Here is a 24,264-nt window from a genome sequence, read left to right on the forward strand (position 1 = left end):
TGGGAGACACTGAGGCTGCAGCAGCTGGTGTCTGAGCCTTGACATTAGGTTTTAGTCCCCCTCCACTGCTCTGCTCTGTCACTACCTGCCTGCAAGGCAGCCACGGGCTGGAAGTGCCAAGGTGACCCCCTCTCCTGCCTTTAAGGATGGTGGGGCTCTGATGTGGGGGGGCCGCAGGCCCTTCTCATCCAGTGCACACCCACCCCTGCCCTGGCAGAGCTGATGGTGACAGCCTGGCGTCCTGTCCCACAGTGGTGCCTCCAATAAAGCAGTAGTTGGCCTTTCTAAAAAAAAAGAACGTAAGACAAATATTATCAATTCTGACAATACAGACCAGAGATACTACTGAAAAGGGAGAAAGTGAAAAGTGGTGGGAAGGGGAAAGAAGGGCAGAATTGTTAATAGTCTCATCTAATGTAGTGTATAGTCAAGAGACATTGCCTAAATTTTCTAAAACAAGAAAGGGCAATTTAAGTGTTTTACTTATTTGTACAAAGTTTATCAAAATAAGAATTAAAATTATAACTATCAAAAATGGTTACAACCTTTCTTAACTTGATAAAGAATATCTGAAAAACTAACAGCCAATGTCACACTCAATGGTGAGCAACTAGGTGCTTTCCCACTAAGTTCAGGAATAGCGCAACGATGTCTGCTATCACCACTCTTTTTACATTGCACTGGAAGTTCTAGTTAATGCAATAAGACAAGAAAAGGAAATAAAAGGCATATCATTTGGATAGGAAGAAATAAAACCATCTTTGTTCACAGATGACATGATTGTCTACGTAGAAATCCCAAAACAGTAATAGCAAACCTCCTAGAACTAATACATGGTTATAGCAAGCTGGCAAGACATGAGATTAACATATAAAATAAACTGTATTCTTCTATACCAGCAATGAACAGTTGGAATTTAAAATAAGAAACACAAGACCATTTACATCAGCATCAAAAGAAATATCACACTTAAGTGTAAATCTAACAAAGTGTATTCAATCTCTACATGAGGAACATTTAAAAACTCTGACAAAATAAATCAGTAAGGATCTAAATATATGAAGATATAATTCATGTACCTGGGTAGAAACACTAAATATAGCAATGATGACAGTTCTTCCCAAGTGGATCTATAGATTCAACATAATTCCAATTGAACCCCAGAAAGTTAATTTTAAGATATTGAAAACTAATTCTGAAGTTGATATGGAGAAACAAAAGACCAGAAATTTCCAACTCAGTATTGAAGGAAAAAAAAACAAAGTCAGAGGACTATAATACCTGACTTCAAGACGTAGTATAAATCTTAAGTAATCAATACAGTGTGATACTGGCAAAAAAATAGGCAAATAGATCAAAGTAATAAAATAGAGAACCCAGAAATAGATCCACACAGATATAATCAACTGAACTTTGGAAAAGATTAAGGCAATTTAATGAACAAAGAATAATCCTTTCAGTAAATTATGCTGGGAAAACTAGACATCCAAATGTCAAAAAGAAAAAAGGCATCTAGGTACAAATGCTACACCTTTCATAAACATTAACTTATGGATCATAGATCTAAATGTAAAACAAAAAACTATAAACCTCTGAGGAGATAAATCTAGATGATATTGGGTTTGCTAATTATAAATCCAAATATTTTTAGATACAATGTCAAAATTGTGATCCATGAGAGAAAAGACTTGATAAACTGGACTTCATTAAAATGAAAACTTTTTTCTTTGCAAAAAGACAAAGAGGAGCCACAGACTGGGATAAAATATTTTCAAAAGACATATCTGATAAGGGTTGTTATCCAAAATATTCATAAGACCTCTTAAAACTCAAAAAAACAAACACCCTAATTTAAAAAGACCTGAACAGATACTTCACCAAAGAAGATATGCAGATGACAAGTAAGCATATGAAAAGTTCAGCCTCATATGTCATTAGGGAATTTCAAATTAAAACAACAATGAGAAGCTATCACACACCAACTGTAATGGCCAAAATCCCAAACCCGGACAACACCAAAGGATGGAAAAAATGTGGAGCAACAGGAATTCTCATTCATTACTGGTAGGAATGAAAAATGAAACAGTCACTTTGGAAGACAGTTCGGCAGTTTCTTACAAAATGAAATATACTCTCCTTATAAGACCCAGGAATTATGCTCCTTGGAATTCACTCAAATGACTTGAAACCTTATGTCTACAGAAAAACCTGCATGTAAATGTTTGTAACAGCTTTATTCATAAGTGCTAAAACTTGGAAGCATCAAAGATGCCCTTCAGTAGGTAAGTTGATAAATATACTGGTACATCCAGAAAATGGAATTTTATTCAATGGTAAGAAGAAATGAGCTATCAAGCCATGAACAGACATGGAAAAAACTTAAATGCATATTTCTAAGTGAAAGAAGCCAATCTAAAAAGGCTACATACTCTATGAACTCTATATGATGTTCTGTAAGAAGCAAACTATGCAGACCAATGGGAAGATGGGTGATTGCCAGCGTCTTCCAGGGAGAGAGGAAGGATGAATAGGTGGAACACCGAGGATATGTAGGACAGTGAAACTATTCTGTGTGATACTGGAATGGTGCACACATGTCATACAATGGTTAAAACGCATACAGCGTGCAGCACAAGGAGTGAATCCTAATGTAAATTGTGGACTTCTATTAAAAATAATGCATACATATTGGCTGACTAACCGTAACAAATGTTACAAATTGGGACCAACTGATGCCCTATGGGGCAATCCTTGACTAGTTAGGAATAGGAGATAAGAATAAATGCTTCTATCTTTTCTCCCCAGGGCACAGTTCAGAGATGTATTTCACAGGCTCCTCAGAAGATCCACTAGGACAGAGCACCCAGTTTCCTGTAGGGGTGGCCAGTTCCATTATGCGTCCGGTGTTGGTTTTCCCTTTTCCTCTGTTTCACTCTTCCTTGTCTTCACTCCTGCTTCCGAAGATCACATTGCCATATATGCTGTCTTCACATTAGCTGCTGTCTCACACTCTGCTTTCTGAGGAAACTAGGCTATGACGGGCAGGGAATGATTTAAATGTATAAAATTTATATATATAATAGATCTAGATAATAACTAGATATTATCATATATAATATGTAATATATATACATCTGTATATTTATACATATCAGAATGACAACCTTGGAGAACATATTAATGAGTTAGGTAGGAAGCAAGACAACCAGTAGAAATTTTTATAGGGAGTAGAGAAATAGGGTGTAGCTAAAGTATCTGAGGTTGGAGAGGATTTTTAAAAGAAGTGATAGGAAGGGAAGGCTAGGTAGGCAGATGGTAAGGTAAGACAATGTAAGGATGACATTCTTCTGAGACTAATCACACACAAAAACTGACTATTTGTTTTACAGGGATGATTGTAAGTTAAGTTTCCATAATGAAGAAAGTGATTACCCATTACATGTTAGATTATGGCTATGAGGCTGATTTGGAGTTAAGCTAGCGTGGAAATGACTATGTCTTTAAGAATTTTAGAATCTTGCTAAGGTAATCCTATCTAAGCGTTTATTTATTTTGCTGTGCCATAAACATTGTATCTAAAATTAAAATATGACTATGAAACTATATTTTGTCCTTTTAGACAAAATGAATATTCTAAAATCCTTGAAGTGGTATGAAAGAAATAATTACATGCTCCAGTACAACCTATGCTTGTTATGACTAAAATATAACTAAATTAGTATTTTTAGAGTTACTTCTTTTGATTGTGCATTACATAGCCAGACTGTGTCTATAATATTTTTTATACTCGTATAACCTAGAATCATCTATCATAGGCCAGAATAATAAAGGAAATGGCAGAATCAATTTTACTTGTAAATAAAAAGCAGTCTGACTCTTAGAGTTCTCTTTTTAACAAGATAGCCATGCAATCAAGCAATCTTCCCATTTATTTTTCAGTGCCATTTTCTCTTAATGAACTTCAGCATCAAATTTGATTTATTACTTTACCTGGGCAAATACTAGTATTGAAATGCAGCGAGGCTAAAAATGATCAAAATATGAAGTATGACCTGGTGAGCTCTCTTCTTGCAAAGATACAAAAAACCTTGCACAGACCTTTGGATTTTCCTGTCTTTTAGTCCAGGAGTAATTTTCTCAGCCTGACCAAAGGAAACCTACTGTGCACTGAGCATTGACTCTTTGAACCATGTAAGGATGAATTCTAACCACACCAAGTTCATGTATATGAAATAAGTTTAACAGCTGAGCTACCGTGCTACTCAGCCTCTTCTATCTTTTTTTCTCCCATCTCCTTTTTATTGGATGCTTCAACCTCATTAATATTTCAGTAAAAAACGATCCTGTCCATTTTTCTTGTTGCTTTCCTTTTCCTGGCAAACAGAGTCTAAAGTTTCAGTGGGGAGAAGGGGGACATAATACATTCAGAGTTTATGAAAGACCGTATTTACCACTGAAGTAAAGGTTTCCAGGTACTCCAGCCCTGTTCTTCTGTCTTCTGTCTTTGATAAGGCATTAAGAACTCCAGCCATGGCTACAGAAGACACTGAGAGGTACCTGGCAGAAGTCATACACGGTGTTCTGAAGTTGTTCATTAATTATAAGTGATGTTGAGAAGTAGGCCGAGGAACAGAAGAATGGGCAAAAACTATTATGACAATTATTTCTACATGGGCACTTTGGAGAAAAATCTGAATCTGCACACTTAAATGAATATTTTTCTGCTAGCTTTTGTTGCATTTTTTTTTTGTAAAGCATTCATTGAAGCTCACCATTGAATACAATTTCTTATACTTGTGACATTCTTTTCACTCAATTGTCTATCTTTAGAATGGTGGCTCTCAGTTATTAGTGTGCCTAAGAATAATCTGGAAACATTGTCAGAAGAGTTTAGGGTTTACATCTCCGAGATTCTCATTCAATACGTTTGGGATGGGCCCAGGAATATTCATTTTAAAAAGACCTCAGTGGATTGTAATGCAATGGTCTATATGACCCATTTTGAGAAATATTTGCCTAGAGACCATGGTCTCTGTGGTCCTCAGGCCTTAGAACTATGCACTACAGATAAAGGTCCTCAGTACATGTTTGTGTGTACATTGAGACAAATGCTTTTGGTGGGTAAAACCCCATTGGTGATTCCAGCTCAAAACATTGTTCTCAGAGGTGAGACTGAGGGTCTAGTGGATTTTGTGTATGGACTAATTTTTTTTGATAGAAAGAAATTGCATACGGAATTCTCCAACTGGGAACAAATAGTAAGAGAAATATTATTTTATCTGGAGAACACCTGAAGGGAAGCATGATTTATTTACTTCATTCTTACATTAGAGGAGGGTGCAGACTGGGGAGGAGGAAATGCATTCATACCTTGCTGCCTCTTGTGCATTGTGACAAGGTTCAATGATGTTGGATTGTCCCATTCATTCATTACTGGAAGTGTGTTTCCTGTGTCTTCCATACCCATGTTGTTTCTTTTGTTTATTGTTCATTAGGTGTTGTGCAATCTGCTCTTTAATGTGTCTTGCTCTTTGTTCTTCTGTCACAGGGTGTGAAGCCATTTACTTATTTGTCCTTTCTAAGGACTACCTCTAAACAGCCATGCACAAGCCATTTCCTTCTTTGTCCTTTCTCAGGACTACCTCTAAACAGCCATGCCCAAGAGAAAGAGGGAAACACGTCTTGTCCATCAAGTCCTCACATAATGCTCAAAAAATTGTGCCTTTCATATAAGAAGAAAAGTACAGTTCCTCTTTGTTTCATTATAGAGGTGTATAGTGATTCATGACAAAACGTGCTCTGAAAAGATGTCATCTGATAATTATTTTAATCTAAGTAAAGTGGAAAGCATCTTTTTTAGAGTTTTACTAGTGCCTTCAATTATTGAAATAAATTAACATGATGCTTTCTTGCATCAAAACCAGTCACTATTCAGTTTATTTACATGTCATCAATGTGGACTGTTTAAAGTCCAGAAAAAATGACTGAAAAATATGTGGGTAACAGCACAACACAAAATATATATATATAAATTGTTTTGTTTAAAGTCCTTCTATAGGAAAAAAAATGACTGAAAACTATGTGGACAACAGCACAACAAAAAAATATATAAATTGTTTTGTTTGAAGTCCTTCTAAGTAGGAAAAAATGACTGAAAAATATGTGGATAACATCACAACAAAAGAGAATATATAAATTGTTTTGCCTGCTTGTTACTTTAGTTGCAAATATTCATTGTTCATTAGTTCCTGGCTCTCTTTCCAAGTGAGAAAAAGCAATAAACATAAACATTGCAATCAGGACCTGCTGTGTGTTTTCCTCCATTTTCAAATCCTAAGAATGCATGTATACATCTGTATCTGTATCGGTATTTTCATACTTTTGATGAGCATTCAGCAACTGCTTTGTTTTTTCAATTAGTGACACCTTAAATCATAGTAGCTCTTAGAAACAAAACTGGAGAATATTCTTGCCTCTGACTGAATTTAAATATTTATCCTAATGCTGAAAGATGTTATAGATATGCAAAGGATCTCCCTCCAAAACAGCATACTACAATGGTGATGCTTATTGTATCTGGAGTTTATTGTATAGGCCATGGTTGTCACTTTCCCATCCTGTCTTCATTTGTTATGGTAATTGACTTTCCAAGTGCAGGCAAGAGGGTATCTGCCCTGTGAATTATTCTCGGTTGGGGGGTTTTAAAAGCAAACCTGTTTTGTGCTTGAACAAAACCAAAAATCAATGTGTTTCTTTTCAAAGACGGGAGGGTCAATACCATGGTTGTTTTTGTTCCCATCCAGTTATGTAACCGTGGGGACTTGTTTCTTTGCTGTCAGGATTTGTACAAAACACATTAAGGCAAAACAATAGATGGGAGTCATAGGAGCAACCCCTCGAGCTGTGTCTTGGAGTAGGTCCTCCTAGGTTTGGGACTCTCCAGTTAGTTCCATCTCAAGTGCTGACGCTGTGAGTGAGTGAGTGAGTGTGAGTGTGTGAGTGTGTGTGTATGTGTGTGTGTTAGCTGGCACGCAACACACTTCCCTAGGGTTGTGTTTCCTTTTTCCTGAGATTTGGCTAAGAGTAAAGGGTCGGAGTCACATGGATACAAAGCATTTGATTAATATCCAAGTCACCGCTGTGGCTGCCGGAGCCGCCTCCCCTCCAGCCCGGGCCGCGTGAGGCCGGAGCGGCGGGGTTGGGCGCGCAGGTCCCGGGCGGGAGACCGGTCTCCTGGGAGTTTCCTCTGCAGAGCCCCGCGCCTCCGGCGCTGGAGATCCAGCGGGAGCCCCCTCCCCTGCCCCCGCCCCAGCCCCAGCCTCTCCCCAGCATGTAAAGGCGCCCGTCCCTTCCCGGACCTTGCGGAGGCAGCAACTTTCCTTGCTGGCGGCGGCGCCGGGGCAGCAGCGGGCGCGCGGGGTAGCGCGTCCCGCCGCCCGCCATGAGCGACGAAAGCGCCAAGGACCTGGAGAAACAGCTTCGCCTGCGCGTGTGCGTGCTCAGCGAGCTCCAGAAGACCGAGCGGGACTACGTGGGCACGCTGGAGTTCCTGGTGTCGGTGAGGGTCCCCCCGCGGCCGCGGGCAGCGCGAGCGGCATTGTCTGCGCGGGGCCGGCGCCCCGGGGCGGCTTCGCGGGCGCGGAGTCCGCGCGCCGACCCCGGGGAGATTGCTTAATGCTTAGGCATGCCCTGAGTAGCCAGGGCTTTGGAGAGCTGCAGGTTCGAAAAGTGAGCCCGAAGGGGAGAAGCCTTTGGTTCGAGAAGTCCCTGCTGCCCCATCTTCTCTCTCCTTTACTCCTTTCCCTGGCTGCTCGGATTGTGTTACGTTTTTTTCCTTCTCCTCCTTCCCTGGGGATTTTGTTTTAAGACTTTGGCCTGGTGATTAAAGTCAGTGTGCTACAGTCAGGTACATTTAGTTAAAACAAAATCCTGGGTTGTTCTGGAGCTTGAGTTCATTATTCAGATTGAGCGGTAGTGAAGTCCCTTTAGTTCTGAGTCTTTGAAACACAGGATTCTGGTAGTGGGTACAGAAAGAGCAGCGGGGTTATGATCTCGAGCAGCTGTTCGATATTAAAGCCACATGTGGTGTTCACCCCGTCCTAGACCTACAGTCTCCTCTTCCATCCCCACCCCCATCCCCGGTTTAAATCTCTTCCTCACTCAGCTCCTGGGTCCCCTGTCCACACTGAGCCCAGGAGAGCTGTGTAATAAAACTCGTGCCGAACAAGTTTAAGAATTCGTAGAACTGGCAGGAACTGTTTCACAGTTTCAGCTTGACTCACTGGAAGTCCACTTTGAAAACATCTCATTCATTTTGGGACCAGGGGGGTCAAAACTGACTGAAAGAAACTTGTGAGGCCTTCACTCAGAAGTTGAAATTACTATATTCACTGCAGCAAGACAAAGTGTGTGAGGATTGGCTCCTCTCCACCCAGATGCCTGGGAGAGCATCATTCAGACCGACCAGTTTTTAGTCTTTGCTCTCTCACTCAGATATAACCTTCTTTTCCGTCCACCACTCTGTTCCATATCCCCCTGGTCCAAGGGGAAATGTTTCAAAGGCCAAACTTCCTGCTCAGTTTTCTGAAAGAGGTGAACTTTCTGCTTGTAATTATGATAGAGGAAATTCATTTCTTGGCTGTGGCAAGAAAAAAAAAACGGTATCTGAAGGAGGTAAGATGCACAGGTTGGCTTCTGGTTGACTTCTCAAATGAAAATCAATATACTTGAGCCCCAGGGGCCACATTCTTTAGAGAAGTATGGATATCTGAGACTGTAATATAATTGGTGATAAGTAAAATTGTACACTTCCATGCAGCAATGTCAAAAATGCGTTATTTTCAGGAAATTTGACTTACAAAAAAATTGAAGTGTAGTTCGTATATGGTAATATTTTGTTGCCAGGCAGCTGTGTCTGGGGAGATCTCTCTCTCTTCTCTAAGTGAAACCTCAGCAGGATGGGTGAGGATTATTGACTGTGATTCACAAAGAGTTCCTGAACAGGTCAGAAAGTGTAGGTAAGGAAGAAATTCATTATAGTGAAAACAGTAGTGAACGGCAGCAGCCATGCAGGCAGTGAAGAGCAAGAAGAGCAGAGGGAGTAAAGGAGAGTTCATTCATTGAACTCCTGCTTGGTGTAGCGCAGATCCCTTGCCAACTCCTAAAGCCAGGGCCACCTGGCCTCCAGCGTGTACTTGAATCTGCATGGCATGGAAACTAAGCCTCTACTATCCCAGGATTTGGGGGAGCTGCAGAGCACTGGATAGAGTGAGATTATGTTCTGAGAATTTCTCCGAAGCAAAGAAAGGAGAATTAGGGGTAGGCTGCTACAGAGAATGATCATATGGCTGCAGTCCCATCTGGGTCACCCAGGTGATGGGAACTTGCAAACCCAAATTAGGGACCACAGTAGCCCTTCCCTGCTTATCTGAAGTAGAACCCAGAGAGTAAAGACTTCTGCTTAAGTCTGGAAAATTGAATGAAATAACGAAATAACAAAGATGCTTACCACTGGGAAAAGGGGTCTCTTATTAACCTCCCAACAGGCTTGGAAGAGCACAGAGATAAACGCAGTAAGTTGTGCAGCAAGAAGGCTTTATTTAAGGGAAAGTACACACTTGAAGAAAGGGGAGTGTGGGCAGCCTGAGAGAGGAGGCATGCTGAAAGTCTTAGGATTCATGTCTTCTAAGGTCAAGGATGGGGTCAAGGGTCAAGAGAGCATAGTCTTGACATGTGGTCTCATTATGTCTTTCTCCAGTGAGAGACAATATGTCATCATCCATAGTCAGTCCTCTATGTATTTTGTAAGATAAACTTAACAAAAGGAATTTATTGACCCTGTTCTTCTCCAAAATAGTGGTTCCCTCTATCAGTGGGAACATACCATTTAGGACCACTCACACTGCTTTGATATAGGGTTGATGTTGGTTAATTACCTCATATATGTCAGGAATCTTACCTCCTAACTCCCTGCTTTTTAAAATGGAATCTTAGCCTTCAGATGGAGTCCCTCCTGTTCTTACTATGCTATTTATATCTTAGCATTTTTCATCATAGGCAGGAAAAATTAATCATGATGCTTGTCCCATGTTCCTGCTCTACTTCAATATTAGTTTCAGGTGTAGGAGATTTGACTTCTAAATGCTTCAGATTTGGATTTCATGAAACGTTGTTGGTGGCAGCATCTTTTGACATCTGAAGAATTTGAGTCACTTCTTAAATTGTATTAGTTACTCCTTTCTGGAGGTATGTGAAAAATTACTTGGCACAGCCCTACTTTAGAGAAATAGCTAATCTAAGCTAACCTAATTTACCTTATTAATCAGTTTGCTCTTTGATCATGTTGATCTTTATTTAAAATAACAGTTTTTCCTCTAATCGTACCTGATTATTAAAATTGAAAACTTACTACTTTGTAAAGTTAGGTAAGAAATTACTGGAGGTATAAAATAAATTGTATTTTCCTATTTACTAGTAGATCATTTTATGATTTCATATTTTTTATCTCATTCAGAAATTATAGACTCCTGCTTTTCCTTTTCTTTATTTTTGTGCTCATACATGTTCACACACATGTGTGTGATTGGCTTGAATGGCATCCTGAACAAAAGTTTACCTTGACTTTTTAGTCTTAGAGTCATTTAAAACCTAAGATCTACTTATATTTTTATATTTTCCTTTTTTGAGTGTTATTTATAGCAACCTTAAATTCCCATGTCTTTTGCCTGGTCACCTTCAGTTAATGTAGTTGATCGAATTTTAGTTTTAGCCTAAACTAATGTACCAAGAGTTTTAAAAATATTCAGACCCTTTGACCTGCTAATTCTTCTAGGAATCCATCCCAAGGGACCAATCAGAAATGCAGAAAAACGATTAAAGTTTTTTTCTCTTTAAATAGCTGTAGTACTAAATAAGTGCAGTGGTAAATTTATTGTAAAAATTCAATAGTGCATTCCTAAGTCAAATTTAAATATTTGTTAGATTAGTCACTGTTTTAGATTTCTGTCATTACATCACTCTTATGAAGAGCTAGAAAACATATTTTTAGTTTTACCAAGAATATATTTTTACTTACAGGCTCATAAATAAGCACACAAAATATAATAATTTCTCTTGATTAAGTGATCCTATGACGTGAGGGAAAAACCTCTTTCCAAGATCTTTTGTACTTCTCGTTTCTATCTCTTCAAGTTTCTAACCTTTGGCCTTTTAAGGGAGAGCACCTTCCCCCAGGTAGTCCTTGAATATTGCCCTTTTTCTCTATACATAGTATCAATTGGTATGAGCCTTCTCTAGTTACCACCCAGGCACACACTTCTTGATTAACAAAGCTCTGTTCTTAAAGCCTGCTGCTGTCATTTAGAATGGCTTGCTCTTCCAATACTTTCTCAAGCCTCTTTGCTCCTCCCCAGCCTTTACCTACCTGTTAATTCCTTCCGGGCTTTCAAGGCTCAGTCCATCTCCTTCAATAAACCTTTAAAGATATATCCTGTCCTCTCCCCTCCCTAGACTAGAGTACTTACTGCTTTGTATCCACTCTTGCATAGTTTCTTCTTCCTTAGTACACCAAAGGAAGCTTATGCATGTACTTACTTTTGTCTCATTCTTCTAGAATGTAGGCTTCTTGAGGACAGGACCACAGTTTACTCACCTGTGTTTCCCCAGAATTTTGTGCAGTGCTTGGGACATTGTAGGTATTCAGCAAATGCTTTCTGAATGAATAAATGAATCAACAAATCGACCCATTCTCTGATCTCCTACCCAATTTTTAAGGACAGTTCCTCAACCATCTTTAAAATTCTGAATTTTGTTTTTCTTTCCTTTTGTCTGGATGGGTAGCCTGTAGTTGCTTAAATATCATTCAGGCACATATGAATTTATGTAACCAAAAGTTTTAAATGAAACATGTAAGTACCTAAATGTAAAACAGAAACATGATTTAAATCAGCATTGTGGTATTAAAGACTTTGTAACACACTAGTATTTCGATTCATGGTATTGTAAACTTTCATTGGATATCATGGATAAGCTGTTTTATTTGGATTAATTACTCTTAGGCCATAGATAAAATGGTTGAGAGGGACCAAGTTTGCTTGAATTTATATTCTTGTTTTGCTTGGGGAATGAAATTTGTACTTTATTAGAAATACTGTAGAACATGTCTTCTAAATAAATTGTTTTATGGACCTAATAACCAACATTTAATGCCCCAATCCTGGCCAGTAATAGATGGCAACCCGTTTCCTGTTTGCAACCCAGTCCCAGGGCATGCCAAGATCTCGAGGGTTTCATGCCCCGGCTGGAGAAAGGCAAGCCAGGGCAGGTTGAATGGGTGTGCATCCTGTACAGTTGCTTGGGCTGCACACTCAGCAGGGCCTGGAACTTGGTTTAATGCTCTGCTATCACTGTCTTTGCATTCTTGCTAATTTTTTCTTTGAACTTGTGTTTTACAAGTGTAGTCCAATGGGAAAATGGAGTGTGAGCAGAGCAGGTGTATGAAAGAAAGAAAAAAGCCTTATATTTCAGTACCTTTACTAGCACTTTCCCCTGCTGTTTGAACCCTAGCCCTCACATTTTTGTTTTACATTGGGCCTGGAAAATTGTGTAGGCTCCTTTGACTCTGGCTTGTGGCATTGAGACTGGACGACTGTGTATTTCTTTGTCTAAACTGGGACACTTCTGAGAGTGAAAGGGAGTGTTAATAATTATGCTGGGAAACAGATGTAAATGGGATTGTTCTTGGCAAGTCAGAATGCACGGTTAGGCATACTTGGCATATGCACGTATTGAGGCACACTTAGGCATACTTGAACCTACGAGTCTTGTCAGAAACAAAAGATTTTGAAATTTGCTACCTTCCTGGGCTTTGAAGTTAGATGCCTCAGAATTCGAGTCCTGTCTCCAATTTCCTATGTAACTTTGTACATCTTCCTAAACGTTTCAGACCCCATTTTTGTCATCTGTAAAATGGGGAAACAGTAACATTTCTCAAGGTTGTTGTAAGGATGAGATGATACATGCATTGGGCTCCCCTCAGTGTCTGGCTCTCGGGAGACAGTAAATAGCTACTGTTATTTCCTCTGGCGCTGCAGTTATACAGAGCCACACATACATCATTACTATGCAATATTTATATTTCTTATATCCTCCTCTACCCTTTTCCTATGTCTCTGAGCCTCTGCTTTGTCCCGTGTTTCCCTTCTGTCATGCGGTCCTTCCTATGGCCTCCTTATACATGCTCAGTGGACTTTAAGACAGCGAGAACACTTTGCGTTCTGTGTAACAATAGCCATAGTTAGTATGGGGCTTTACAGTTAATGCTAAACAATTGCATATATATTACCTGATTTGGCTTAATATGTGTCTCTGAGCTCTTTCAAATGGTGCCCCCCCAGTTCTGTGGTTTGGCTTCTGGGGCCCTTGCAGAGAGTGAGGGGGAGCTAAATTGTTTGGCTTCTGTCTCTCCATCCTGGCTTTTCCTAGCAAAGAAGCCTTTCCCCACCCTTCTGATTGGTGTTTTTGCTAAAGTAGTTAGAAAGCCCACCTGTCTAAATGGTAAACTCCAAGAAAACAGGGATGGTGCATTTACTCCTTAGGTATGCTTTTCTTGGCCTCAGCACCCTCAACGCAGTGCTATGTAAATAGCAGCTGCTCAATAAAGCAAATAGGCAAATAAAGGAAAAGCAAATAAAACCAGTTCGAATGAATCTGAAAAGAACTTCTTTCAGTCATGATCTAACTTTTCCAGGTAGATATATTGATCCAACACATTCATGCCCCCGGCTTATGCTGTGGGCTGAGTGTGTCCCCCTCCAGCGTGTTTGTTGGAGCCCTAACCCTCTGGATACAAAAAATCACAATGCCATGTGGGATGTGCAGCAATGGAGTAGTAAATAAAGGGGCCTGGAGGCATCAAGGAGCTCCCTTAGTCTGGGGTCAAGGGAAGTTCTGGGGAGGAGGTGATAATAGCTGGTTCATGAAGGATGAGGAGGAATATGCCAGTGCTGGGAAGGTAGTTACCTGTCCCAGAGGAACAGCATGGTCATTGGGCCTCACGGCATGCTGGGGAGGCTGGCAGGGCCTGGCTTCTGTGTTGCTGAGACATTTCTCATTAATAGAAGTAAAGAGTTCTGTATGCTTTTAGGTATTGGTGGGAGATGAGCTAAGTCCTGTCCAGTTTGAGAAGGATTTCATTCGCTGACTTCAACTGATGGCAATGGAAAATCAATTGTGAGGGGACACTTGCTGTCTTATTAATAATAAACAAGTTTAAGTCCTCCAAGGTTAGCCCTGGGAAGGGGTATCTAACCTTCAACAAGCTGTTATTTGCTAAGGGAGAGCACAGGCCAGTAATCCTGGAATCAGCATGCAACATAAACATAGTCTAGTTTGTGTGATACAGCTTTTTTCTGCTCCCCTGGAAGTGATGTTGTCTCAGGGTCTGCAGACTCTGCCCTGTCTTTATCCTAAGCTCTAGGATGGCTCCTATTTGATTCCCCTGGCTGGGCACTGCTCCTAGGATGACTTGACTGCATTCTTTGTGTTCTAGTCATTAGCCTGAATGTGGACATGAGAATGGCATCAGGAAGGTGCCCTTAATTTGTCTTGACGCATAGTGAATACATCATGATCAAAATGGGTTTCATTCATAATTCTGATTTTTGGAGTATTCATCCTTATGACTGGAGCCATTCTCCCTGCACAGAGGGATGTGTCCTCAGTCTGATGGTTTCATCTGCATAATCATACCTTATTGTAATATGATGACATCAGTGTAAGAATAATACCTGTTGAAATTTGTTTATTAGCAAGAGGATTTTGTCAACAGGGCAGAAGAACAAAGACTGGTGTCTGGTCACCCAAGGGTTTCTGCCATTGCATTGGTCCAGGTAAGAAGTGAGGAATGTTTGATCAAAGGTAGATGCAGTGAAGAAGATTAACCAAACCAAACCACAAAAACTAAACACCCAACAACTGTGGTACATTTCTTGGGTAGAACCTTTAGTATTTGTGTTCACCCAGTCGGGGGTTTAAGTAGAGGTGAGACCATAAGGTGGTGCTTAGCCCTTGAATTTGAGGACAAGATGGGGAGTGTCATTAACTGAGAAGTGGAATGCAAGGGACAGAATAGCATTGGAAGGAGAAGAGTGGGTTTGGTTTTGGACCTGCTGAGCTGCAAATCCTGCCGATTTTTGAAGAAAAGAATATGGAACTAAGAAAGAATTTGGAGCAAAAGTTAGTGATGTACAAATGACCTAATCATATATGTTGATGCCATCAGGTGGATGAGATGACACAAGGGGAACAATTGGAGGGAAAAAACATATAAACCACGGGAAGGTTGTTGGAGAGCCGATTCTTAAAGGCTTGAGGAAGAGCAGAGTACCTTGGTGACGTGGACTGAGCCATCAAAGGCTGAAACAAAGAACCAGGAGCGAGTGATCTCTGAAAAGGCATGGAGGATCCAGGTTCCCAGAAGAAGGGCTCTCTTTAAAGTGTCAGAACATTAAAAGGGTCAGTAATGTGAAAACTAAAGAGGCCGCTGGATTTGGCAGTTAGAACATCCTTGGGGTTTTAGCTGTAGTTAAGTATGTGTGAGCAGAACCTGAGAATGAACTGAGATGTGAGTGGAGGCTCAGGGGGTGAAGACGGTTGGAGGAACTATTCAGAGAGCTTGGTAGTAGATCAGGGGGAGAAACGAGTTAGTACCATAAGGGGATGATTGTGTCCAGGGATGTTTGATGAAGATGAGTATAGCCAAGGGGAAGGGGACAATAAGAGGGGAATTAAAGCAGCTACCATAGAAGTCCAAATGAATTCAGGTAAATCATGCCAAGGGATGGCCCTTCCATGGCTCTGGGAGACAAGGAAGGCATTTGGCAGATTCACTGAGCATCCTGCCATAAAACATGCCCACAGCAAAATGTCATTGCAGAGTCTCAGAATGAGCAAGCTCTCTTGTATATTTTGAAAATTCTTCTCTAGTCTAGAGCTTGTGGATCGTGGATCTGCTGGGATGGCCTTTGTGCCTCCTTGTGAACACTCCCCAGTGTCTCTAATTCCCATACTTGGACAGTGGGTTGAAGAGCATGGTACAGGGCATGGGTATAGGGAATCTGATGACCTGGGTTAAAGTTCTGGCACTGAAATGTACAAACTGTGTAACTTGGAACAAATTACATCACCTCTTTATGTCTAGTTTCATATTTGGAAATACCATATTTTGGTAATATCTCAGAGGGCTGACCCAAAGTTCAAATGAGTTTCTGTAGGTAAAGTCCTGATAGCTGGTAAGCATTCCCTCGTTTTCCCTTCCCGAACCCCAAATTTATCTCCCTCTCTCTGCTTCCCCTACCTCGCAGGCTGTGTCTGGCACTTGCTCATGCCACGTATCCTGCTCCTGACGCCTTTCTCTTCCAAGCCTGAGAGCGCATGGGAGGGATCAGTAGCTTCATAGTGGTCCTGAGGAGGCCAGAGGGACCTTCAGGAATGCAGGGTGGTCTTGGAGCAACGCGAGGGATGGCTTTCCTCTCGGAGGGAGGGAAGGTTATAGGGTCATGGGTTACTTGAGGGGAGAGGGAACTTGGAGGTTTCTACCTGGTGGCCTTTATTCTCTGTGAAGTTGAATTTTTGCTTTCTTTGTGTGCTGTTTTGCTTTTGTTTTGTTTTGTTGTTTGTTTTTGCTGAAAGTGAGGTACCCTAAATACACTGGTAAAGATTTGGAACATGGCACTTTGAGGATAGTAAAGGGCATTGAATTTAGACATCTCAGGTTGGATGTTTGACAATCTTTGTATAATCATTTTTTTAATGTGACTTTCTTAAGTGTAACATATGAATTTAGAAGTCGAAGTAGCGAAGCAGCCTCTTCTGATTTATTAAATATATTATGACTAGGTTCACATCTTGGAAATAATGATGTAATCATTTTTAAAACCATGATACACATTGTATAGAACTTCTGCCTTATTACCTTCAATGAACACAGCAATCATCATACATGTTTTTTAAAAAAGTCAGATTTATCAGTACTTGTCTTGTAAGTGTTCTATTGAGTTCTTCTGTTGTATACCTGGTACTACACTTTAATACCAAATGAAATTGTTATGTGTGAATTTTGAGTACAATTAGTTTGAGCTAAAAAGAGTTGTTTTTGTTTACCTTAATTATTTAAAACTTATTTATAATATTACTTTTCATAGTAGACGAGCTTTTTATAATTTTCACCTTATTAAATTGATTAGCTATATTAAAATGAAGAATTTCTTTGATTTATAGCATTATATTTGCCTCAAAGATTTAAAAAATCCAGAGAAACATCTCTTAGTAAGGGTTCTTTGTTTAAAAGTGTCATTAGGTCACTTTTTGAATGTAATTGAGCATAATCATTCAGATCCTGACACATGTAATCCAAACTCTTTTTCCTATTCTCATGAGCTAGAAGATCCAGGAGTTCCATGATTATAATTTTAAGAAAATTGATACATTAAGTTGAGGTTGTGATTTTTAAACATTTCTAGTTAGTATACATGACTTGTGACTTTGATTCCTTGAGTAAATTTGTTGTATTCTAACCTAGCCATAAAGCTAAGTATAGCTAAGTATATAGCTAAGCATAGTGTACAAAAAAGGACCTGGTCTGAGACTCTGTAAGCCAAGGACATTGTGTTTTGTCATTAATGCAAAATGCATATTTTCCATCAAAAGGCAAGCCCTTCATTTCAAAAGGTTAAATGGTATAATACTTAAGAAATGACTGCAGATGGTTACTGATACAAAAGTATTCTCTGGGTTTTTAGCAAAAATACAGTAATATAGAATGTAAGTAAACATTTTAATTCATTTTAAAATTTCGTTTTTCTGAGAGAGTTAAATAGGGGTTGATGTCGATGTTTGATTTTGTTTTGCCACTTTTGTTTTTTTAGATATCTGTTTAAACTGTCTTCTTGCCAGGAGAGGCTTGATGAATGGCAGTCCCTTTTTAGTGATTGTGCAAGAAATGTTTCCTTTGATGCCTTGTAGTGCCTTAACTTGGCCTTGCTGTCATGTTCTCTTGGATTTTAGTTTTTTTAATTCGAGACTATTGCTCCAAAGAAAGAAGTTTTAGGATTCCAGAAATGACAACTTGCACTTCAAAGTTTTATTTCTGTCTGTAGCACTAGGGGAAGAGCTAAGGAAGGCATTATTTCACCTAAATGGTCGTCCCAAACCCACATATTCCAAGATTACTTTAATAATTCATTATTTCACAATTATGAGAGTAAAGGGGGCTTTTATTTTCTACATGTATATCTATGTTGTATTTGACTTTGTGTTTCTTTAATACATTTTTGTATTTTATGTAGAAATACTTTTATATTTATATATTTTACACATTCTTAAAAATGCTCTGGGTACAACTTTATCCCAATTTTTCTTGTATCTCCTGATCATGAGACCTCTGGCTGAGACTTCCACATGTCCTCAATATGCAATATTCTCTTCTTCTGTAGTGATAAAAGGGTTAGTTCAGTACAAGGTTGTCCAGCTTAAGACTGCATTTCCCAGCCTTCCTTGAAGTTAAGTGTTGGCATATGAATAGATTCTGGGATGTGAGCAGAAGTGGCATGGGTCACTTCTAAGGTGCATCCTTATAATGAAGGAGTATGTACTTTCTCCCTTCTTCCTGGCTGGTATGAGTATGTGATGGCAAGTGATGGGGTAGCCATTTTAGACCATGAAATGGAAGTTACATGTTGAGGATGACAGAACAACAAAATAGGAGTCCATTCCTTTATTAAACATCTGTATCCTATAAAAAATGGGCCTATAAAATAAATCAGTATTTATTGAACCCTGTCCTAATACCATGTTTTTTGAGGTTTTACATTTTGCCTCCAAGTTCTCATTGATTAAGGATTGGCAAATAAAATATATTTTTCTGCCTTCATCTTGTCAAATGGAATAATCTTAACCTTTTAAGTTTATTTTTCTTTTTTAATGAATCTTCTCTAGCTCACCAGTGATTTCTCTGGAATTTGCTGAAACAATATTCTCTTTTTTTGCTATTGGTATATTTTTGTTTTTTTTTCTTTAGAAGAAGAAGAGTATTTCTTTTTACCTGTACTTACGTATTTTTTCTTCTGACTCAGAGGCCAGAATTTTTGTGCTTATTAAATGTTTTATTAAGTGTATCTGTTCAGCTGCTTTCGCAGAGGACAAACAGCAGTAATTTAAACAACACAAAAGGATTATTTGTGAATATGAGAGCCCTTTGTAATCAACCTGGTCTTTTTGCATCCTCTCTTGGAGTTCTGGTCATTTAATTTTTCGATACTGTTGCCCAACACTGTTCCAGGTGCCACTCAGCTCCTTCAGATCCTTCAGAGACACCTGTTCCTTCTACTTCATTTCTCCACCATCCCCTAGGACCAATCACATCAGAGTCCGTAGGAGAGAGAGCCAGGCATCAGGATCACATAGCTTCTTTAGGTAGTTCCAGTGTGCAGAGAAGGCTGGAGAGCCAGTACATTAGGGTGTTCTTGTCTGGTTGAAGCTGGCTTACTGGGACCCCCAACCTGTCCCAGGGGGAACAGAAGGTGGGAGAGACGTTCACGTCACTTTCACTCTCTACCCTGTGGTCAGAACATCATAACATGGTTGAACCAGCTGCCAGAGAGACCAGGAAATATGTATCTAGTTGGGTGGCCATGTGTATAAATGAAACCTGGGGAGTTCTATACTGAAATAAAGAAGTGGAAAATAAATGTTGAGGGGAAAATCATAGTCTTTGCCACCTTTCAGGTTCCAGTCATACCTTAGACTTGCGTTTTCAGAAAATCATTTATGTTAGTTCTTGGATTTCTTTACTTTAAGAAGCTATTATATTTAAGTATAACTTGGTTTATTTCTCCCTAAAATAATACATTCTTGCCCATATAGATATCCATGTCTTCACATATGTTTGTAAGAGCTTCCGAAAGTTATTTTCCCTCATTGGCTTTCACTGCAGCTAAGTGTGTGGGAGATTTGGAGATTCTGTATAATTTAAATTTTTTTTCAGAAGCCTCCAAAGACAAATGTCCCAGGATAATATGGAAATCATCATTTATTATGTGTTTGCTATATATCATGTGCTGCATATTCTTGTATAACTCACGACTCAAAACTACCTTCAAGGCCTGCATTGTAACTCACACCTGCGGGACCCTGTCGTCAGTTCCTAAGTGGGCAGTGGGAATTCTGAGTAGATCTACTGCACACCTGCTCCAGGACTTTGTGCTGGTGACTCACCATCCCTGGGCATGTCCAGATTGTGGCAGCAGTATGATTAATCAGGAGTGGGAAAACCAGGGCAGATGTTTGGGACTGGGACACAGAATTTGTTGACTCCGGAAGCACACAGAAGCTAGAAGTCAGGAAGGAACAGTAGTTCATTTCAGGCAAACCGACAAGAGCAAGAGAGCAACAAGAAGCTCCCAGTCATTCCAGGACAGGGGTCAGAGTCAGGCAGTCACTCAGGAGCCAAAGATGACCTGGAAGTCAGAATTTTTCTTTACAGAAATGAGGAAACACAATAAACCTTTGAAAGACAACCTTACAGATAACCTTACTCCTCCTGTTGGTTGTTGGTTAATGGACATCATTACTGAAACTAGTTTCAGTTTAATTCTTCTCAGATCATTTTGGATCTCTGTGTTAGTTACTTATGTAGTACTTCATAGCAGGTTTGAACTACTAGTTTTGTGTGTTAAATATAGCTCATGTTTATCATATATATGATTGAATCATAAGGTTTTTGAAGCAAGGGTTAAGTAAGTTCCAACTCCTCTATGATAGTATAGAGTTTTCTTTGGTGTTTAATACATGTTAAGTGAAATTTGCAGTAATTTAAAAATAAGTACAGAACTAAAAAGTGTGGTACAATGACCACAAATTGGAATCAGTGATTTAAAAAATTTATTTTCAAAACAAATTAATTTTGTGAAAAATCTTATTTTCAGCACAGTGCGATTTACATGCCAGGTCAGTTTAAATAATACCTCTAATATGCTCAGCATTATATAAGTTAGCCTCTCCAGTGATGGTTTTCAAAAGCCAGATATTTGGATTCATATTGTTTCCAGGGCATAACTACTGAACCCCTAATGTTTGCTAATAACTCTTTTAGGCTGAGAAGAGATACATATATATTACATACCAAGTATATATACATTATGTACAAACACATATATACAAGAAGTCAACATCTCTGCTTTTATGGAGCCCTCACTCTAAACCAGAAAATACAAGACAAATGAGTAAAACATGATGTATCAGGGAGTCTAAATGGCAAGGAGAATAAAGGAAGCAGACTGGGAATAAAAGTCTGTCAAAAAAAAAAGGTGCTTTGACATTTTATATAAGATGAAAAGGCAGGAATTCACTCTTTCCTGCCACACTTCTTTCTGGAAGTCTGTAAAAATAATTGGGGGGAAAAACCTTGTTTTTTACTCTTAACATTAACAGGTAATATCAAAGATGAGAGTGCTTCTTAGTTCTCCTGTTTAACTCTTCAGAGTAATTATAATTTAGAGCTGAAATTAAACCCAGATATACATTGCTAATAAAGTTAATAGAACAGGTAAGCGAAAGTATGGCGACTCAAAGGCTTAACTTAAGGCTTTAGCTAGTTCATTCTTTTTTTTTCTCCTTTTTCTTTTTTTTGAGAGGGCATCTCTCATATTTATTGATCATATGGTTGTTAACAACAATAAAATTCTGTACAGGGGACTCAATGCACAATCATTAATCCACCCCAAGCCTAATTCTCAACAGTCTCCAATCTTCTGAAGCATAACGAACAAGTTTTTACATGGTGAACAAGTTCTTACATAGTGAATAAGTTCTTACATGGTGAACAGTACAAGGGCAGTCATCACAGAAACTTTCGGTTTTGATCATGCATCATGAACTATAAACAATCAGGTCAAATATGATTATTCGTTTGATTTTTATACTTGAATTATATGTGAATCCCACATTTCTCCCTTATATTATTATTATTATTATTATTATTTTTAATAAAATGCTGAAGTGGTAGGTAGATGCAAGATAAAGGTAGAAAACATTGTTTAGTGCTCTAAGAGGGCAAATGTAGATGATCAGGTGTGTGCCTCTAGACTAAGTATTAATCCAAGCTAGACAAGGGCAACAAAACATCCACGGATGCAGAAGATTTCTCTCAAAACAGTGGGGGGATGAGGTTCTAAGCCTCACCTCTGTTGATTCCCAATTTCTCACCTGATGGCCCCCCTGCGACTGTGCCTGTCTTAGGTTGTTCCTCCCTTGAGGAATCTTACCCGTCTCTGGCTAACCAGTCATCTTCCTGGGCCATACAGGGAAATGTAAAGTTGGTAAGTGACAGAGAAGCAATATTGTTTGAAAAGGTTAGCTTTTTACTTTTTTGCAGATTTATGCTCTGTGGCTTCTATGCCCAGCATTTGTCTTGAGGTATCTTTACCACTTGGAAGAATTATGATACTCGGTAATTTCGATATGAGGCATGAATTCTACTTAGGGGTTGTAATTATGAAGGAAGAAGAGAAGCTATAGAAGTAGCAGATGGAAGAAAACGTGGGAAGATTGATTATTTCTTTGACATATCTTCTTGTAGTGTAACATAAGCGTGTATAGGTTTTAAATTACTAATTAAATTGCGTGCACACATTGACATAGTAGGAATACAGCTACATAACCAAAGCAGACCTACAATTACCAGCCATATCCAGTGAAACCAAGAAAACCAGTTAGGCACTCTAGGCATTTGTGAAAACTTATCAATAATATGATGGATATTGTCTAACTGAATTTGAATATTTTGAAAAAAATTAGACAAATTAAAACAACACATTCCTGGGAACTGTTCACATCCCATATGTTCTTTTAACAGTAGATAGTCTATAGTCGCAAGATTTTGGAGCGCTGCAACTCGCACTTCTCCTAATTCTTGGTTGAGTTCCGACAGTATAGAGCCAGTCAAATTTCTTGTTTTACTGTATGCACAGGCCAGCTTAGATATCTCCTAGCTAGTTCATTCTTAACTGTCATTCTCAGGACACTGACTCTGACTTTAGATAGGCATATATGTTTTTGGAGATGCAAACTGAAAATTCACTACCTCATTCTGTTAGATGTTTATACCGTTTATACTGTTGAGTAGCTTATTTTGTAGAGTGTTTGTTTATATGGCTTCGGGTCCCGGTAGCTTTGTGTCTAGTGGCAACTGTAGCCCAGATTAGAATTCATCACCGGGGGGAACCCAGAGGTCCTCGCCATGTACCTCTGCTGAGACGCTTCTGCTTCAGTGAAGTGTCCTGTAGCCCCGAGTGGACCGAGGCATTGAGCGGTGCGGCACGGGGTTGGAGATCTTGAATGTACAGCAGGACCTAAAGCCAGTTACTTTAGATAATCCAGGAGTTAAAAGCTAGTATGTGCTTTCATGCATTTCACTTAGTTTAGGTCTTTCCCTGAGAGAGAACAGGGAGGGTTAGGAGTACCCTGCAACCCCAACCCTCTCCTTTTTTTGATGGTATTGTCTCCCTAATGGCCCTATAGAAAGTGACTCCCTTGAGAAGGGTGGACAGCTGGATGCAGCCCCGTTGTGGCCTATGAAGTGTCACTGGGAGGCACTGCCAAAAACTCTAAGGGGGAGGGGAAAGGTCACTCCAGGACTCTGGAAAACATTCCCTCTCTGTTCAGCATCCTGGGGCCTTGCTGTGAATAGCTTCTGGGAGCTAGGATTCTGTGCTGAAAATTTTTTCAGGGTTGGTTCAGTGAATGATAATTTTAAGCAGCCTTTTGTGGAGCTTCATTTTTTAGTTCACTGAATTTGTAACAAAAAGGAAAGGAAATAGATTTATTACTATTGTCATTACCAACTTCAGAATAGAAATTGGTGAATAATTCCATTAGACTTTCAAAAAGTATAACGGAAGGGAAGGGATTTAGCTGGCTGTAGTTTTTGATAAGGTTATGTGCTTTCCTCTTCCGTTTCTCTTTACAGACCATTCTATGGCTAATACATCACGAAAGTTAAAAGGAAGAACAAACACAGTCACCACAAAGAGTCGAAATCTTTTCCATTCACTTCTTTGTGCTATTTGTGACTTGTCTGCCTGATTGTTTCAGAGTTAGGAAAAGCTTGGCTTTCTTATCTATGCTTTATCAGTGGCACTGGTTTTGAGAATGTGGTGTGTTTCTGACAAAACTGGGACAAAATCAGCCTGAACCCTAACAGCCACCGTA

General features: G+C 39.4%; 1 protein-coding gene across 3 annotated transcripts in view; it reads left to right on the plus strand.

The window, feature by feature from the left end:
• Nucleotides 1-6,974: 6,974 nt before the first annotated feature.
• Nucleotides 6,975-24,264, plus strand: part of PREX2 (phosphatidylinositol-3,4,5-trisphosphate dependent Rac exchange factor 2) — a 293,635-nt gene continuing 276,345 nt past the window's right edge. The window contains exon 1 of one of the 3 annotated variants that reach the window (XM_073229638.1): nt 6,975-7,558. In XM_073229638.1, coding sequence (XP_073085739.1) covers nt 7,442-7,558 — 117 coding nt within the window. In that variant the 5' untranslated portion in view covers nt 6,975-7,441. The remainder of the gene's footprint in view (nt 7,559-24,264) is intronic. The other 2 variants (XM_036998086.2, XM_073229635.1) reach the window with 2 other exon arrangements.

The sequence above is a fragment of the Manis javanica genome, chromosome 2 (genome assembly GCF_040802235.1).
Source record: "Manis javanica isolate MJ-LG chromosome 2, MJ_LKY, whole genome shotgun sequence".
Lineage (NCBI taxonomy): Eukaryota > Metazoa > Chordata > Mammalia > Pholidota > Manidae > Manis > Manis javanica.